The 21,018-nt window shown below is 42.3% G+C and overlaps 1 protein-coding gene across 1 annotated transcript in view; it reads right to left on the bottom strand.

The window, feature by feature from the left end:
• The window catches only part of gabrd (gamma-aminobutyric acid type A receptor subunit delta), a 167,826-nt gene that overhangs the window by 10,662 nt on the left and 136,146 nt on the right, over positions 1-21,018 (bottom strand). The window contains 1 exon segment of the mRNA XM_034171907.1: positions 18,608-18,819. Coding sequence (XP_034027798.1) covers positions 18,608-18,819 — 212 coding nt within the window.

The following is a 21,018-nucleotide window of genomic DNA, read 5'->3' as shown; positions in this document are numbered from 1 at the left end:
GTCAAGACTGAGCTGTTGGATCCACCGGAAACCATCTTCCCTGAGTCCACTGTTGTGGCCACCCTCACCTGGGACGTGGAGAAGACCGTCCGGGAGGCCCTGGCACGGAACCCGGACCCGGGGACGGGCCCAAAAACAGACTGTACATCCTACCAGAGGCCAGAGCTGCCGTCCTGGACTTCTGTCATGGTTCTAAGCTCTCCTGCCACCCAGGGGTGTGAAGAACTGTGGCAGTGGTCCAGCAGCGCTTCTGGTGGGCATCTATGAAAGCCAACGTCTGGGATTATGTCCAGGGCTGTACCATCTGCGCCAGGGGCAAGGCTGATCATCACAAAGCACAAGGACTCCTCCAGCCGTTACCTGTGCCTCATTGCCCCTGGTCCCACATCGGCCTGGACTTCGTCACGGGCCTCCCGCCATCCCAGGGCATGACTACCATCCTCACAATAGTGGACCGGTTCTCCTAGGTGGCCCACTTCGTGGTCCTCCCGAAGCTCCCAACGGCCCAGGAGACAGCAGACCTCCTGATCCACCATGTCGTGCGTCTGCATGGGATTCCACCTGACATCGTCTCTGACCGTGGTCCCCAGTTCTCCTCACAAGTCTGGGGGAGTTTCTGTAGGGAACTGGGGGCCACCGTAAGCCTCTCGTCCGGGTACCATCCCCAGACAAACGGACAGGCAGAGCGGGCGAACCAGGATTTGGAGCAGGCCCTCCGCTGCGTGACCTCCGTGCACCCGACAGCCTGGAGCAACCATCTGGCCTGGATCGAGTACGCTCACAACAGCCAAGTCTCATCTGCCACCGGCCTCTCCCCGTTTGAGGTGTGTTTGGGGTACCAGCCCCCATTGTTTCCACTCGTTGAGGGAGAGGTTGGTGTGCCCTCGGTCCAGGCCCACCTAAGGAGGTCCCGTCGGGTGTGGCGTACTGCCCGCTCTGCCCTGCTTAAAGCCCAGACGAGGGCCAAGGCCCATGCAGATCGCCGCCGTTCCCCGGCCCCTGCATACCAGCCCGGGCAGGAGGTTTGGTTATCCACCAAGGACATCCCCCTTCAAGTGGAGTCCCAGAAACTAAAGGACCGATTCATTGGACCATACACCATCCTCAAAGTCCTCAGTCCGGCTGCAGTGAAGCTGAAGCTGCCAACGTCACTGCGGATTCATCCTGTTTTCCACGTCTCCTGGATCAAGCCACACCACACCTTGACCCTCTGCACCCCCGGACGGGCGCCGCCTCCTGCCCGGATCATCGACGGGGAGCCTGCATGGACGTTCACAGGCTCCTGGACGTCCGTCAAAAAGGCCGGGGGTTTCAGTATCTGGTGGACTGGGAGGGTTACGGACCCGAAGAGTGCTCCTGGGTGAAGAGGAGCTTCATCCTGGACCCGGCCCTCCTGGCCGACTACTACCAACGCCATCCCGATAAGCCTGGTCGGGCGCCAGGAGGCACCCGTTTGGGGGGGGGGGGGGGTCCTGTTGTGTGGGCCGCCAGAAGAGGAGGTACTGCTGGCCCAACACCAGAGGGCGCCCTGCCTGAAGGTGGGCTTCAGGCAGCAGAGGGCGCAGCCGCCTCCCAGGAGCATCCTGGAACTCCGGTAGTGACAGCTGTCACTCGTCACCTCATTATCCACACCACCCATAAAAGCCGGACAGCAACTCCACCTCGCTGCCGAGAAATCGTCTTACCCGACAGGTAAACTCTCAGCTGTTCAGTGCCGTATGCGCACCTTTGTACAGCTAAACTTGCCAGTTGTAACGTTCTTTACATCTGAGTCTTTGCAGCTGAAACCTTTTGTAAACACATAGCTGGTTGCTGAGTTTGTGGACGTTTGGAGGAGTTGGCGTTCCCGCTCCTCAATCCAAAACTTGAGTGTTTCATAAGGATCTGCACATACTCTGAATAACTGTGTTCAGGAGGTGGAGGTTTTCTACCAGAAGGAACTTTGACTGTCTGTGCTGAACTGTTTGCTGGGTGTGCACACACCCACTTGATCTATTTGTGCTTCCTGCCAGCAGTACCCGATCCGACAGCTGGAGGCGGTGGCCACCTGGGGACTCAGGACTTGGCGGCTCCGGTGTTTTTCGGGTTTCCGCTGGTGGTGGAAATCGTGTGGGGCCCGGCTCTTCTCTGGACAGGCGTCTCCTATCCTCGAGCCTGCCCACACGTCACCGACTGTTTAATTGACTGTCTAAGATCGTATCTGTATACCGTTGTGCACATTTCACAACATTAAATTGTTATCTTTTTGTATTTCCATTGTCCGTTCATTTACACCCCCTGTTGTGGGTCCGTGTCACTACACTTTCCCAACAGTATTCTGTTTTTATTTACATTTTACACAATGTCCCAAATTCATTGGAATTGGGGTTGTACAAATGTCTTACAATACCTAAAGAAAGATAAAGTACTGTACAGTTCAAATTCAAAACACAAAACAAAACAATGAAAACAAGTGTTTACAGTACTGTAGTTTACATACATGGTACAGTAATGTCACAATGATATTGCACTTGACAGTACTATCCACTGTGTGGCAGCTGAGGTTTGAGTTGACCAATTGTCCACACTCTAAAAATGAACCACTGTCTCAATGAGAAAAAGTGATGTAACAATTTGGATAGATTTTCTTAAGTCATTTTACTGTAACGTCACTACGTAAAGTTTTTTCAACTTATGTAACTAGAGAAGTCTTGTGGCATTATGAAATAAGTAAATTGAAATCACAAAAGAAAAAATATTTGCAAATTGTTACATCAGTTTTTCTCATTGAGACAGCACCTTTTTTAGAGTGCAGCTTCCCTCATTGTGAGGCCGTAGTTGATCACATGGTCCACCAAAGTTGCTTGAATTTCATCTGAAACATTTCTCCTTCTTCTTTGTCTTCGCCCTTGTTCACATATCTCTTTGTCATTTTGTCTTCTTCCTCTTTCTCTGGGTCTTATCACCTCCATGATTGCAGATTTGACAAAATGTCTTACTTGAGCTCTATTTGTAGTGCCAAAGGTCAGACTAACTGGTGGTGAGTTTTCTGTGTGTGTTTTCATATGTGTGCATAAGTATTTCCAGTTGCTAGATGTGTTTTGCATTTTTATTAAAAGTGATTTCCCAATGATAACAAAGCATTTTATCTTTGGGTTCAGTGTGTAATGTAGGAAACTGTGTGTAATGTTTTGCAACAACTGTGTTGAGGAACCGCAACCAAAGTGCAAAGCAGAAAATGTGTTTAAGGTATTGTCACATTGTGTTTTAGCTATTGTTACAAGTTGCGGATTAGACGTTTTAGTCTTAGCATTCACTTTTTGCAGTTGGCAAAAACTGTAACTTTTTAATTACTGTTTGGGAACTCTGTCTGCCATGTGAAATTTTGATTTATTATAGGAACATCGGCGAAGTGGCGGTAGAGTATCGTCAGTGGTGTCTGTCTGTTTGTGGACAAAGTGATTCAAAAACATCTGGATGGACTTTCCTCAAATCTGGTGGAAATATTGATATTAATAATAAAAGATAATAATAATAATAAATAATAATAAATAAAAAGATACCTAGAAATGGTGAGATTTTGGAGTATTTTGGTCAAAGATCAAGACCAAGGAAAACATGGTAAAAAGAAATGCTACTGTCATCAACCATGGACTGACAATGCGAGAAGCTAGACAGAGTGCAGCCCAACTTGAGCCGTTTTACTGTCACCTCTGTTATCCGGACATTTAGACTGGAGCACGTATGTAACCAGAATTTCTTTCACACTATGTAATAGTACACCCCATGTCATAGTGTATCAGTTGGGTGACACCTGTTTACTTCATGAATGGCTGATGTCATACAGTAACTGTACAAGTTTCCTGTACAATTTACTCTACTGTGGGGGAAATATGTTTAGGCTGCATTGTCCCAGCCCTATATATTTGTTTTTTTAATTTTTCTAAAGGACGCAGAGATGCAACCGTGGTGGAGGAAGGGGCCAAATATTCACCAGGGTACAGCAAGCTGCCAGGGAGTACTGGAAATGGATGTTCATGCAATCCCACATGAGTTCATCTTCATAGATGAGGCTGGTTTCAACCTAGCAAAGACCAGAAGGGGAAGAAACATAATTGGCCACAGTGCCATTATAGATGTTCCTGGCCAACGTGGTGGGAACATCATAGTGTGCGGTGCCGTCTCCAATACGTATGTTTTCCTCCGTCATGTCAACCTTGGACCATACACAGCCCATATTCTCACATTTGTGGACAGACTCGACAACATTCTCATACCACCAGAGCGTATGAATGATGCAGACCATCAAAGAAACCAGCATATTGTAGTATGGGACAATGTGAGCTTTCATCGTGCAGCCCCAGGCCAAAATTGGTTTGCTGACCACCCACTGTTTCTTGTGCAATACCTCCCACCATAATCACCATTTCTGAACCCTACAGAAGAGTTCTTTTCGGCATGGTGGTGGAAGGACCGACAGCCCTATGTGCGCATTCCTTTAGTGCAGGCTATGGAAGAGGCATGTGATGAAATTCATGTGGATGTGATTCAGTTATGGATAAGGCACTCAAGGCGCTTCTTCCCTCGATGTCTGGGAAGGGAAGATATTGCCTCTGGTGGTTGGCTCTCACTGCGGTATTGTATCACTTCCTGTTCCGGAGCACAGCGGTGTTTTTCTGTATCTGTTAGCTGTTTCATCTGCGCAGTTAGATTGATCTAGTTATCTAGATTACGATTTGTTTCCCAGTGTAATCTTTACGTGCCTTAACTAAAGCACTCCTTCTGCTGAATCACCTCTAAATTATTTACACATTATTCACTTTGCGTGTTTTTAGGAATCCGCTAGGTTAGCGTAGCTACTAGCTCTTAGCTGATTTAGCATGGTGGCTTCTCCTGTCTCTCCCTGCACTTTTCTGCTCTGGGTGTGAAATGTTTAGTTATTCCTCGGCCTCCTTTAGTAGTAACGGTACTTGTAATAAGTGTAGCTTATTCATAGCTTTGGAGGCCAGGCTGGGCGAATTGGAGACTCGGCTCCGCACCGTGGAAAATTCTACAGCTAGCCAGGCCCCTGTAGTCGGTGCGGACCAAGGTAGCTTAGCCGCCGTTAGTTCCCCCCTGGCAGATCCCGAGCAGTCGGGAAAGCAGGCCGACTGGGTGACTGTGAGGAGGAAGCGTAGCCCTAAACAGAAGCCCCGTGTACACCGCCAACCCGTTCACATTTCTAACCGTTTTTCCCCACTCGGCGACACACCCGCCGAGGATCAAACTCTGGTTATTGGCGACTCTGTTTTGAGAAATGTGAAGTTAGCGACACCAGCAACCATAGTCAATTGTCTTCCGGGGGCCAGAGCAGGCGACATTGAAGGAAATTTGAAACTGCTGGCTAAGACTAAGCGTAAATTTGGTAAGATTGTAATTCACGTCGGCAGTAATGACACCCGGTTACGCCAATCGGAGGTCACTAAAATTAACATTAAATCGGTGTGTAACTTTGCAAAAACAATGTCGGACTCTGTAGTTTTCTCTGGGCCCCTCCCCAATCGGACCGGGACTGACATGTTTAGCCGCATGTTCTCCCTGAATTGCTGGCTGTCTGAGTGGTGTCCAAAAAATGAGGTGGGCTTCATAGATAATTGGCAAAGCTTCTGGGGAAAACCTGGTCTTGTTAGGAGAGACGGCATCCATCCCACTTTGGATGGAGCAGCTCTCATTTCTAGAAATCTGGCCAATTTTCTTAAATCCTCCAAACTGTGACTATCCAGGGTTGGGACCAGGAAGCAGAGTTGTAGTCTTACACACCTCTCTGCAGCTTCTCTCCCCCTGTCATCCCCTCATTACCCCATCCCCGTAGAGACGGTGCCTGCTCCCAGACCACCAATAACCAGCAAAAATCTATTTAAGCATAAAAATTCAAAAAGAAAAAATAATATAGCACCTTCAACTGCACCACAGACTAAAACAGTTAAATGTGGTCTATTAAACATTAGGTCTCTCTCTTCTAAGTCCCTGTTGGTAAATGTGATAATAATTGATCAACATATTGATTTATTCTACCTAACAGAAACCTGGTTACAGCAGGATGAATATGTTAGTTTAAATGAGTCAACACCCCCGAGTCACACTAACTGTCAGAATGCTCGTAGCACGGGCCGGGGCGGAGGATTAGCAGCAATCTTCCATTCCAGCTTATTAATTAATCAAAAACCCAGACAGAGCTTTAATTCATTTGAAACCTTGTCTCTTAGTCTTGTCCATCCAAATTGGAAGTCCCCCAAGTACAATAAAACTGAAGTTATTGTACTTGGCCCCACAAATCTTAGAAACATGGTGTCTAACCAGATCCTTACTCTGGATGGCATTACCCTGACCTCTAGTAATACTGTGAGAAATCTTGGAGTCATTTTTGATCAGGATATGTCATTCAAAGCGCATATTAAACAAATATGTAGGACTGCTTTTTTGCATTTACGCAATATCTCTAAAATCAGAAAGGTCTTGTCTCAGAGTGATGCTGAAAAACTAATTCATGCATTTATTTCCTCTAGGCTGGACTATTGTAATTCATTATTATCAGGTTGTCCTAAAAGTTCCCTAAAAAGCCTTCAGTTAATTCAAAATGCTGCAGCTAGAGTACTGACGGGGACTAGAAGGAGAGAGCATATCTCACCCATATTGGCCTCTCTTCATTGGCTTCCTGTTAATTCTAGAATAGAATTTAAAATTCTTCTTCTTACTTATAAGGTTTTGAATAATCAGGTCCCATCTTATCTTAGGGACCTCATAGTACCATATCACCCCAATAGAGCGCTTCGCTCTCAGACTGCAGGCTTACTTGTAGTTCCTAGGGTTTGTAAGAGTAGAATGGGAGGCAGAGCCTTCAGCTTTCAGGCTCCTCTCCTGTGGAACCAGCTCCCAATTCAGATCAGGGAGACAGACACCCTCTCTACTTTTAAGATTAGGCTTAAAACTTTCCTTTTTGCTAAAGCTTATAGTTAGGGCTGGATCAGGTGACCCTAAACCATCCCTTAGTTATGCTGCTATAGACGTAGACTGCTGGGGGGTTCCCATGATGCACTGTTTCTTTCTCCTTTTGCTCTGTATGCACCACTCTGCATTTAATCATTAGTGATCGATCTCTGCTCCCCTCCACAGCATGTCTTTTTCCTGGTTCTCTCCCTCAGCCCCAACCAGTCCCAGCAGAAGACTGCCGCTCCCTGAGCCTGGTTCTGCTGGAGGTTTCTTCCTGTTAAAAGGGAGTTTTTCCTTCCCACTGTAGCCAAGTGCTTGCTCACAGGGGGTCGTTTTGACCGTTGGGGTTTTACATAATTATTGTATGGCCTTGCCTTACAATATAAAGCGCCTTGGGGCAACTGTTTGTTGTGATTTGGCGCTATATAAAAAAATTGATTGATTGATTGATTGATGTGGACTAGGTGTTGCGGCCAGACCTAGCTGTATGGCAAGATGCTGCCTAATTATTTTTGTTGCCTATATTTTTTCTGCAATTTTCTTTTTCAGTTTACTGTTTTTATTTGTTTATTTTTTGTGAGCATATTTTTGTTCATTCAAATGTAAATATATCTGTTGTGCATACGTTGCACTGTCCTGTTTTGGGAAAAAATAACAGCATGTGTGTATCTGCAAATATATCTGTGCATGTGAACAATCTGAAGAATTTTCTACAAGTTGAACTATTTTAGTATTGTGACAAGCATACTAAAGATGAGAGTGCTTTACATTATGCATAACAGCGTGTAGTTGGTTAGACAAAAATCTGGTAATATGCATGACGTGTGTGTCACTTGGTGCAAAAGTTTGATTTTGACAATGCTATATATGCAGTTTTGGTTACAGTATTTCATTTTGCAGGCTATAGGAGTTATTTTGCAGTTTGGGTGTGTGGTTTTGTGAATTGTGTTAAGTATTTTGATAAAACCACACTAGTTTGCAAAACTGTGTTTTAGCAATTGGAAAAAAAACTGTATTATGTATTCTATTTGTGCGTGTTTTCCACAACATTTTGATGGACAATAATGTGGGACTGCATTTGACTTTGGGCCCTGATCTTTAGCCAAGACACGCTTCTGCATTATTACACACCTGCTTCTTGAGATTGGTTCAGAATTATATTCAATATTAGGGTGATTCTTTAACTACGGGCACTATTGGCCGTGTAAATGTAATTTCCACCACACCATTGCCTTACAATATAAAGCGCCTTGGGGCAACTGTTTGTTGTGGTTTGGCGCTATATACATGTGCTCTGATGTCACTGTTTATCTCCATAGAAACTACCCAAACAATCTTTCATACAAACTATTTAGGGACATTACAGTGTTGTGGTGGAAATTACGGCAATAGTGTGGGACAACTACATTTTGTTAAAAAAAAATCACAACAGTTGTATGACATTGAATACCCCAATTATGTTTTGACTATTTTACTGATATTTTATTCAGAGATATTTTAAAACATTAGAAAAAAACATTTCTTTACCATTCATTTTTATCATTGAAGATCAAAAGTCTGGGTGTGGGACAAGCACAAAACGACAATATTTGCATATAATGATGCTGAAAAAAGGTGAAAAAGTCATCATAGACTACTAGAACAAATTTCTTAACACACTTTCATTGTAAAGATAACTATAAAAGTGTGAAATGTCTCCTTTTTTCTGTTTTTCATACAATATGATCAAAGGACATAATAAGTGCCCGTAGTCTAAGAATCACCCATTAACGTCCCCCTTCACACATAACATGATTGAGACCGAATGGTGCATGGAGAATTCGAATGTCACTCGTGAAATTTTGGAGCCGCCTCGAATGCCTCATACAGCAGTCGACACAACCATTCAACCAGAGCACATCCACTCTACATTCGCAATATTTGCACGGCATGTCATACGCAGGTTGGACAAATCATGCCGCAGCCAAGGGGCTGCACAAAATCATTGGCCACGTCAAACCCTGGCCAAGTGGCAGCCTTCACACCAGCGGAATGACGGCAAGTGGCGGGTGAGTGGCCATTCGACCCACTCTCGGCCAGAATCAGCCAGAGTCCATGTGCCACCCACAAACATCCAACACCACTCACGGGCCCCTTAGAAAAGGTGGGGCCCTTCGCACTGCCAGCACGAAAGTAGAGAGCAAACAGACCATTTTCGAGCTGGCTGTGCGAATGGCCCCGCATTTCCTATGTGCTCTGCAAGTGTGCCGTTACCCCCCTTCACCGAGCAACACAAATGGCGGGTGAGTGTGTCGTGTGTCTCATCCCCCTCCTCCGAGCAACATAAATGGCATGTGTGCCGTGTGTCACTCCTACCCCTGAGCAACACAAATGGTGTGCGACTGTGTCGTGTATCCCCTCCAAACCACAATCCAACATTGTTGAGGTGTGGCTGAGGTGGATGCTTGAACAGCATCCGGAGTGCAGTGCGATCGCTATCCAGGACAGTGTGTGCATCTGGACAGCCTGTCATGTCCATGATGGGTGTCATATAACACATACATTGCCATTCCCTCCCATTACACAATGTATATGGGACATTATGATCATTACAGCTGTAATACCAGACGTGCAGGTGCTACGTGCCCACATGAATCAATGCATGTGACAGGCTCGGCGCACATGGCTGACTGGTATGTCCGAGCTGTGGACCACCTATCATGACATATGCAGCATGTCCCACAACAGAGTTAAAAATAAAAAATGCTCACAAAAGCCTTGTCCCATATGATTTGCACAGATCCCGTATAAACCCCATATGACGTGGCGGTTTGCGGCCAGCGCGGCATCTGAGTGGAAAGCCATGTGACACGCGATCGCATTGTCCGTCTGTCATGTGGAGCATTGAATGACAGCCAGCTGTGAGCCCAAGGGGCCGTGTCGCTCTGATCATGTCAGCACAGGCAGGAGCACTGAAGCTGTCAGATGACAATATGCCCGTTATCAGGCAAGCGTGTGAGTCACAGCGAGGTGTTCAATTAAAAGATAGAGTGGTAAAATAAATAATACATACATAAAATAATATATGTATGATGGCTTTGCTTTGCGCTCCGGATGGGGGACATGTCCAGCTCAGACTTACTCTCTCAGCTGACACTGACAGAGTGAACACAAAGTGTTAAATTAAAACAAAGAACAATAAATAAAATGATAAAATAAATACATAATGACATGACAAATACAGAACTAAAATAAAACAATAATTAAATAAATAAATGAAATAAATAAATTAACAGCAAACCAACATATGGGGGAGGGATGTTTATATTTCACGCATGTCGTTTCATTTATGTCCTTGCTTACGTCTATGGGCATGAACGAAGCGGAATGACGGACTATACTTCCTGTATTCTCTCTTTTTATATCAGGAATTAAATATTCCATGCTTCCTCGCTGCTGTGTGACGTGCGGTCTCATATCTGTCTCTGTGTGTTCGTGTGCGTGCACATGAACATGCACAAAACCGTCCCTCTGTCCCTCACGACAACTGTCCCTCCCAACAGCAGCTGGAATTTTTTGCAGCTCTCCAATTTGGTTTTGTTTTCGCCCTTGTCGGCCGGTTTCTACCTCTTTCGCCCAACTTCGTGTTATGTGTGAAGGGGCCATTAACTGTCACCCTAGAAGTGAAACAGATAGTTCTGAGCACTGTCAGAGACAAATGATGCAGTTGCCTAAGAATGTGTCTTCCCCTCCCATCACTAAATAATGGAATGGGGTCCCGAACTCATCACATCATGACAGAGAGGGGCACTGACTAAGTGTACAAATGTAGTGAGTTCTGTTCAGCAACCTCATCACTCCATAACATCTTCTTTGGTATCTCTTTATCTCAAAGGCCGAGGACTCAGAGACATGAATGTCATTACAGAGATAAGTGAATGTCTCTACAAGTTCAACCTTTTCACCACATACAGGAGCCGTGATTCTGTACGTGGAAAATAATCATCATATCATCTATTTATGATCACTATATGACTCTCAGCAGCTTTTGCTTTGTCAACCAGTTTTGAGGACTTTAAAATTGCTGATAAATTTTTAGGACCACAGTGTAAGATACAGCAGGCCTGGACTTATTGTATTACTGTTTTTTCTCAGTCACTTTGGTACATTTCTTAGATCAGAATTGAAATTCTCAAAACTACTTGTTCAGTCTTCACATCATTGTGTCACTTGTGCACATCAAAAAAGCAGTTTCTCATTTCTCTGAACAAGCTGCAACTGCTTTGGTACATCCACGCAAATGATTATGTCCAATTCTCTGCTGTGTCCTACATTATCAATTGCTTATGTCATGTTGAACAAAATGCATTATAATGGGTTTCAGTTGAATAGTCTCACCCCCCCCCCCCCCCCAACATTTAGGCATTCGTTCATCGTATAAGGCTTCACGTGCAGAATTGTTGAACAAGTTATCAGAGTATGTCAAGCATATTTCTATACATTTCCATTAGACGTTTTTTTAAATCCCTCCTTAATTGGTAAAATGCTCCAATGTGAATCCTGACTTTCTCTAACAAAGGCACATCTCATGAACCATCAACTGGAAGTATACAGTTGTGCCCAAAACTTTTACATACCCTGCCAGAATTTTTGGGTTCATTGACCATTTTTCAGAGAATATGAATAACACAAACACATTTTTTTCACTCATGGTTAGAGGTTGGATGAAGCCATTTATTGTCTAACATCTGTGTTTACTCTTTATAAATCATAATGACAACAGAAACTACCCAAATGACCCTCATCAAAACTTTACATACGTTTGTACTTCGAGTTTTTGCCGACTCCTTACACCCAAAAAGTGAATGCTTAGACTAAAACATCTTGTAACAATAGCTAAAACACAATGTGACAATACCTTAAACACATTTTCTGCTTTGCACAGTTGTTGCAAAACATTACACACAGTTTCCTACATTAGACACTGAACCCAAAGATAAAATACCTTGTTATCATTGGGAAAACACTTTTAATAAAAATGCAAAACACATCTGGCAATTGGAAATACTTATGCACACATTTGAAAACACTCACACAGAAAACTCACCACCAATCAGTGTGACATTTGGCACTACAAATAGAGCTCAGTAAGGCATTTTATCAAATCTACAATCATGGACAAAATGGGACATGTGTGTATCATTTTGTTGCTAGACTAACATTTTTAGAAGAGATTGTTCGGTTTTGACTGTAGGGTTTCATTTTGAGGTTTTTTTTTTTTTTTACGTGTTGTGTCTTATCTTGCTTGTGTGTAGAGTTTTGACACAGTGTGCCAAATTTTGCAAAATATGTGTAAGCAATCTGCAAAAACTGTAAGAAAATCTATGCAAATTGTTACATCACTTTTTCTCACTGAGACAGTGGTTCATTTTTAGAGTGTGGACAAAGGGTCCACACTGTTCTTTGCTTATCACGCAGACATCTCAAGAACTAGAGCTGCGTCAGTCACAGTCAGTCAGAGCTGCGTGTCGTCAGAGCGAGCTGCAAAAAGTTTGTACCTGAGTTTTCAGAGGTGGTGTTTGTGGTTGCCATCTGCCACGCCGGTGTTTGCCAACCCGGACAGTGGGAATACCACCTCAACCGGCAACTTAGCCCCGCGACTGGACAGCAACAACGTCCGAGGCCCAACGTGGTGAATTCACTGAGGCCGCGCGCTGCGTCATTAGAGCCGCGCGTCACAAGTGCTGCTTCCCCGAGGCCTCGTGCAGCCACCGCGGATCCATCAGCGCGGAAACACCGAGGCCGCGCGGCACCAGCGCAGTGCAGATCCATCCCGGTGACAAACAACGCAGGCTGTTAACATCGGTGATCGACAAGCTGCTCATAAGCCGACCATGGGGCCTAAGAAGGTTCTGACAGCGGAGGAAGGTGACGATATTAAAAAATCTCTGGACTTTCTATCAGAGGAGATTTCTGTTGTGAAGCAGCAACAGAAATCAATCATAGATCTGGTGGAGGAGGTGAAGGCATTACGGCTCCAGAATGCCGAGAAAGACCGGCGTCTGGTGCAGCTGGAAAATAGAGTGGCTGAACTGGAGCAGTACACCAGAATTAACGACGTCATCATCACAGGTCTTCATATCAAACCACGGTCCTACGCACGGGCGGTAACAGATGAGAGCGGAGGGGAGCCCAGTGAACAGGAGGTCAGCTCTGTGGAAAAACAGGTTGCTGATTTCCTCCTATCTAAAGGTATAGAAATGGATTTAAATAACATTGAAGCGTGCCACCCTCTGCCCCGGAGAAATGACGGTGATAAACGAACCGTCATCATGAGATTCATCAACAGAAAACACAAAACAGCACTGTTAAAACAAGGAAGAAAACTAAAAGGGACAAACGTATTCATCAATGAACATCTCACCAAACGGAATGCCGACATCGCCAGGAAAGCACGCTTCTTAAAGAAACAGGGAAAAATCCAGCACACATGGACTTCAAACTGTAAAATATTCATCAAACTGAACGGATCACCAGAACAAGCAAAAGTCATGGCAATAAGGAACATCGAGGAGCTGGACAAATATGAACAATAGTGTTTCTTAAAGCGAGGATCTGGACAAATATGACCAATAAGGTATGAGGACACAAACACATCACAACACCATGACACAGACCAGAGGAACCTATTCATCTACTACCTATTCATCTACATCTGGAGACAAGAAGGATATAACTCAAAGGATTGCTGATCATGGAAAAGTAGAACTGAGAACATTTAAATACACAGACCACAATGTACTGGACTTGGAGCACGATATAGACCCGGACAATAATTTCTTCTCAAATATCAATGACAGTTGTTGCTATTATACTGATGAACAGTTTAATCGGATCATTAGAACGGATAACAAATTATCAATAATCCATTTCAACAGCAGAAGTCTATATGCAAACTTTAACAACATTAAAGAATATTTAAGTCAGTTTAAAAAAATATTTAACATAATTGCTATATCAGAAACATGGATCAATGAAGATAAAGGAATGGATTTTGAACTGGATGGATATGAATTTAATTGTGTAAACAGAAAAAATAAGAGTGGAGGAGGAGTGGCTGTGTATGTGGATAAGAACATGGATTATAAAATAGTAGACAATATGACAACTGTGATTGATAACTTATTAGAATGTATAACTATTGAAATATGTGAAGAAAAAAGCAAAAATGTATTAGTCAGCTGTATATATAGAGCACCAGGATCTAGTATTGAAACATTCACTGACTGTATGGGAAAAATGTTCTCAAAAACTAATCAAAAAACTGTGTTCATTTGTGGTGACTTAAATATTGATCTGCTCAATCCAAATAAGCATAAAATAACAGATGAATTTATCAGTATAATGTACAGTATGAGTTTATATCCAAAAATCACCAGGCCAAGCAGAATTACATCCCATAGTGCCACCTTAATTGATAATATATTCAGCAATGATATTGAGAATAACACTGTGAGTGGATTATTAATCAATGACATTAGTGATCATCTACCAGTTTTCATCGTTTATAATAGAAACCATCGGCGGAATCAGCCAGAGGAGAAAATAAAATACAGGCGAGTGCGGACAGAGGAAAACATGAACACACTAAAGAAGGATTTACAGGAGCAAAACTGGGAAAAGGTATACAGTGAAAGTGATGTTGATAGTGCATATGAAACTTTTTTACAAATATTTACATCATTATATGATAAAAATTGTCCAATTAAACAAGACTACAGAAAACAAAAAATCCAAGCTCGACCATGGATGACGAAAGGGTTACGAAATGCATGTAATAAGAAAAATACACTGTATAGAGAATTCATAAAACTAAAGACTAAAGAGGCAGAAAATAGATATAAGAAATACAAAAATAGATTAACTAATATTATACGGGTATGTAGGAAGGAATATTATAGTAACATATTATATAATAACAAAAACAATATTAAAGGAATATGGGATATATTAAATAGCATTATCAAAAATGGTAATAAAAAACAGAGTTACCCTCAGTATTTCATTGATAATAATGTCAAGAAGGAAAATAAGGATGAGGTAGTCAACGGTTTTAATAATTTTTTTGTAAATATTGGACCAAGCTTGGCAGAAAAAATTCCCGATTCCCAATCTGAGGATTGGGATAATAATCTTATAGAAAGAAATCCCTGTTCAATGTTCCTCACAGCAGTGGATGGAAATGAAATTATAGACATTGTGAATAATTGTAAATATAAAACATCTACCGATTTAAATGAAATTGATATGGTGGTGGTAAAACAGGTCATTGAATGGATTGTAGAACCATTAACATACATCTGTAACTTATCATTTCAAACCGGTAAATTTCCCAATCAAATGAAAATAGCTAAGGTTGTGCCGCTGTATAAGACTGGGGATAGACACCACTTCACAAATTATAGACCTGTTTCTTTGCTTCCACAATTTTCCAAATTATTAGAAAAGTTATTCAATAATAGATTAGACAAATTCATAAATAAACATAAATTACTTACTGATAGTCAATATGGATTCAGAGCACATAGTTCAACATCACTTGCATTAATAGAATCAGTTGAGGAGATTACAAATGCCATAGACCACAAATTACATTCAGTTGGAATATTTATAGACCTTAAAAAGGCTTTTGATACAATTAATCATGACATATTAATCAATAAACTTGAACAGTATGGGATTAGGGGGTTGGTGTTGCACTGGGTGAGAAGCTACTTAAGTAACAGAAAACAGTTTGTGAAGTTGGGGGAATATACATCATCATGCTTGGACAATGCTTGTGGCGTCCCACAGGGGGCAGTATTGAGTCCAAAACTGTTTCTAATTTATATAAATGATATTGTCAATGTTTCCAAAATATTAAAATTAGTATTATTTGCAGATGACACAAGCATTTTTTGTTCAGGGGGGGATTTGCAGGAGTTACTGAGGAGGATCAGTATAGAAATGGGAAAATTGAAAATATGGTTTGACAGAAACAAATTATCATTAAACTTAAGTAAAACAAAATACATGTTATTTGGCTATTGTAATACAGACATACAGGTTCAGTTACAAGTCGAGGGGGTAGATATTGAAAGGGTACATGAAAATAAGTTTCTGGGGGTGATAATAGATGATAAGATAAACTGGAAGACTCATATAAAACATATACAAAGTAAACTGTCAAGAAGCATTTCAGTTCTAAACAAAGCGAAACATATTCTGGACCACAACTCACTCCGCATTCTTTACTGCTCACTGGTTTTACCATATTTACAGTACTGTGCAGAGGTATGGGGTAATACTTATAAAGGTACAACACAATCACTATCAGTAATGCAGAAAAGAGCTATAAGAATTATTCATAATACTGGCTATAGAGATCATACAAATCCACTATTTTTACAATCCAAATTCTTAAAATTCACAGACTTGGTTCATTTTCAAACAGTACAAATTGTGTATAAAGCAATAAACAATTTACTTCCAGCAAATATTAAAAATATGTTTTTTAACAGATCAGGGGATTACAGTCTGAGGGGGAAATTTAATTTAAAGCATCAGTGGGCACGAACAACATTAAAAGGTTTCTGTATTTCTGTCTGTGGGGTGAGGATGTGGAACAGATTGGGAGTGGGGCTCAAGCAATGTCCAAGCATGAACCAGTTCAAACAGCGGTACAAAAATATGTTTTTTTCTGGGTATAGGGAGGAGGAAGGGTAATGAGGGTTAGGGTGTTTTTGTTTTTTGCTTCGGCTTGTAAATATATAGTATTTTGTATGTAAGTAGGTATGTGTAGGTGTATATTTATGTTTGTGTATATATATGTGTATATATGTATATGTGTATATATGTGTATGTATGTTGATGTGTGTATGTATATATGTATGTGTATATATATGTATATATATATATATTGATATCGGTTTAGGTGTGTAGGAATCTATGTGTATATGTGGCAAAGGGTATTACTGGTTGTGGGGAAGAAGGGGTAGGGATAAATAAGCTGATGCTTCACCCTACCCCTTTTCGGACATGTTGGGTACACAGTAGGAACTTTTTTGTTGTTGTCTTTACTGATCTATCTTGTAATTGTTGTTGTATCAAATGTTCGAAATAAACAGTTTTCATTCATTCATTCATTCAAGGGTCAACTGCCGCACAGTGGATAGTAACTGTCAAGTACTATCCACTATCAAGTACAAGTTCGGTTTTGACTGTAGGGTTTCATTTTGACAGAGCTGTGAGGTTTTTTACAAGTGTAACTAACTGTAACTTTCAGCTTGTGTTTGTTAAAAATATATGACTTCAGTGTTTTGTGTAAAACACATCAGTGTGTTGCTTTTGATTTGAAAGTGTTTCAAAATGGTGCATGTGTGTATCATTTTGTTGCTAGAATGACTTTTAGAAGAGATTGTTCGGTTTTGACTGTAGGGTTTCATTTTGACAGAGCTGTGAGGAGTTTTACAACAAGTGTTGTGTCTTATCTGGCTTGTGTGTAGAGTTTTGACACATTGAGCCAAATTTTGCAAATCTGTGTAAGCAATCGGCAAAAATTGTAATACAGTGTATTGCCCCTTTAATAAGCCTGTATATCCCATTGATGGGAAATTTCACTTTTTATTTGTGAGATACTGCCATCCACAATGAGGCGGGTGGTAGTGACAGTTTGGAGTCTTTTGTAGGAGTAGATGAGACTCTCTGATGGTAAAGATGTCACTCAATATGTCTTGGACTTTATGTTTTCCTTTCTGTATCCCAATGACATGGTCTGTCAACAAATTACATTATACAGTAAAAGCATAAATGTGAATCTTGTCCACTCTCTTGCAATCAATCTCCTACATACACTAAGGTGTAACTTACAATTTACAAAAATTGTCATCAGAGCAAAGTACACTGTTATATTGACAACTTGACTAAGCAGTCTGACTGTCTCATCCGTGCACAATGACACAATGACTTGCCATTCTGATGGCAGTGACATTTTCAGTGACACAGATATTTGCTTTTGAGAGATGAACTAAGGATTTTGAGCAAGAGACTGGCTTTTGCAGGTAATTCATGGTATTTTGCTATTTGTACGAATGAGAAATGTACTTGCTGTTTTGCTAATGTTGAAGGTGATTTGAGAAGTGTACTAAAACAACTGAGAAAAAGTGTAATCTTTTGTGTTGCAGAGTCCTGTGTCAAAGTCTAGTTTTTAAGGCCTTAAATAGTCTTGTTTATGGAAGTAAAAGTAATAATAACACATTATAAATTGGTCTCAGTCTCCATCAATTATATATTGAATAATGAAGCTACAAAATTCAAGTGTACTCCTGACATTATTAGAACCTAACTTTCATTCTGACACAATTAATGTCTTTGCAGTCATTTTTCTTTTGCTGTCAGCATATGACCAGATTTGTCTTTATTCGTAATAAATGTCATCATTGTGTGTGAGTGTGCATGTACGTACGTTGTGTGCCTGTGTGAGTCTGTTGTGGTGTTGCTCTGCAGAGAGAACATCTCGCTGAAGGTCACTTCAGCAGAGGATTGAAGGGCGGCTCGACATGAGCTCATTACTCACTACACTCCCCCTTCAGACCAACACCATCATTTCATGATGCAGGCATGATGGGAATCTTTTTCTCACCTCGGTTGTGAGCTTGTTAGCCTTCACCTTGGCCTTCTCTTTGAGGCGGTAGTCAGCGTTGTAATGAGCAAAGGCGTACTCAATGAGTGCTGCAAACACAAACACGTAACAGATCCAGAAGTAGACGTCTAACGCCTTGATAGCCGACGCCCGGGGCAGTGAGGAGCGGGCGCTCACCATCAGCGTGGTCATGGTGAGTACAGTAGTGATCCCTGTGAACGGGGCGCAGAAACAAAGTGCACAAAAAACACAAACTGTGAGCTGACAGACAGTAAAATATACACTCAACAAAAATATAAACGCAACACTTTTGGTTTTGCTCCCATTTTGTATGAGATGAACTCAAAGATCTAAAACTTTTTCCACATACACAATATCACCATTTCCCTCAAATATTGTTCACAAACCAGTCTAAATCTGTGATAGTGAGCACTTCTCCTTTGCTGAGATAATCCATCCCACCTCACAGGTGTGCCATATCAAGATGCTGATTAGACACCATGATTAGTGCACAGGTGTGCCTTAGACTGCCCACAATAAAAGGCCACTCTGAAAGGTGCAGTTTTGTTTTATTGGGGGGGGATACCAGTCAGTATCTGGTGTGACCACCATTTGCCTCATGCAGTGCAACACATCTCCTTCAGAGTTGATCAGGTTGTCAATTGTGGCCTGTGGAATGTTGGTCCACTCCTCTTCAATGGCTGTGCGAAGTTGCTGGATATTGGCAGGAACTGGTACACGCTGTTGTACACGCCGGTCCAGAGCATCCCAAACATGCTCAATGGGTGACATGTCCGGTGAGTATGCCGGCCATGCAAGAACTGGGACATTTTCAGCTTCCAAGAATTGTGTACAGATCCTTGCAACATGGGGCCATGCATTATCCTGCTGCAACATGAGGTGATGTTCTTGGATGTATGGCACAACAATGGGCCTCAGGATCTCGTCACGGTATCTCTGTGCATTCAAAATGCACCTGTGTTCTTCGTCCATAACAGACGCCTGCCCATACCATAACCCCACCGCCACCATGGGCCACTCGATCCACAACATTGACATCAGAAAACCGCTCACCCACACAACGCCACACACGCTGTCTGTCATCTGCCCTGGACAGTGTGAACCGGGATTCATCCGTGAAGAGAACACCTCTCCAACATGCCAAATGCCAGTGAATGTGAGCATTTGCCCACTCAAGTCGGTTACGACGACGAACTGGAGTCAGGTCGAGACCCCGATGAGGACGACGAGCATGCAGATGAGCTTCCCTGAGACGGTTTCTGACAGTTTGTGCAGAAATTCTTTGGTTCTTTCCAAATTTCCAAATTTTCTTTGGAAATTTCTTTGGTTTATGCAAACCGATTGTTTCAGCAGCTGTCCGAGTGGCTGGTCTCAGACGATCTTGGAGGTGAACATGCTGGATGTGGAGGTCCTGGGCTGGTGTGGTTACACGTGGTCTGCGGTTGTGAGGCTGGTTGGATGTACTGCCAAATTCTCTGAAACGCCTTTGGAGATGGCTTATGGTAGAGAAATGAACATTCAATACACGAGCAACAGCTCTGGTTGACATTCCTGCTGTCAGCATGCCAATTGCACGCTCCCTCAAATCTTGTGACATCTGTGGCATTGTGCTGTGTGATAAAACTGCACCTTTCAGAGTGGCCTTTTATTGTGGGCAGTCTAAGGCACACATGTGCACTAATCATGGTGTCTAATCAGCATCTTGATATGGCACACCTGTGAGGTGGGATGGATTATCTCAGCAAAGGAGAAGTGCTCACTATCACAGATTTAGACTGGTTTGTGAACAATATTTGAGGGAAATGGTGATATTGTGTATGTGGAAAAAGTTTTAGATCTTTGAGTTCATCTCATACAAAATGGGAGCAAAACCAAAAGTATTGCGTTTATATTTTTGTTGAGTGTATTTACAAATGTGATTCATTGGAGTTTTGCACAGAAGATCACAGGTTCAATTCCTGGCATCGACCTGAAGATCCACTCCTGCTTACCCAAAGGAAAAGGGATACTTGACTAGTTTAGATTTGGAAAATTATAGGTATGCACCCTATAAGGTGCAGTGAGTGAGTGAGTGAGTGAACAGATAGATGTATGGTAGTGTGTGGTAAATCTAGCTCAAGCTGGTAGTTTTCAAACATTGATTAACTGTGCAAGAAGGAGACAAGTGAGGGAAGCCACCAAGATAGATGGCTGGATGCATAGATAGATAGATACATAAAATGACCTGAAGAGAGCTGGGACCACAGTCACAAAGATTACATTAGTAACACATGATGCTGTCATGGTTTAAAATCTTGCAGGGCAGCAAGTTCCCTCTGCTCAAGCCAGCACATGTCCAGTCCTGTTTGAGGTTCACCAGTGATCATCTGGATGATCCTCAGGAGGCATGG

The sequence above is a fragment of the Thalassophryne amazonica genome, chromosome 6, assembly GCF_902500255.1.
Source record: "Thalassophryne amazonica chromosome 6, fThaAma1.1, whole genome shotgun sequence".
In the NCBI taxonomy this organism is placed as follows: domain Eukaryota; kingdom Metazoa; phylum Chordata; class Actinopteri; order Batrachoidiformes; family Batrachoididae; genus Thalassophryne; species Thalassophryne amazonica.
The sequence above is the reverse complement of the archived record's forward strand: the minus strand, read 5'-3'. Positions and strand labels throughout refer to the sequence as shown.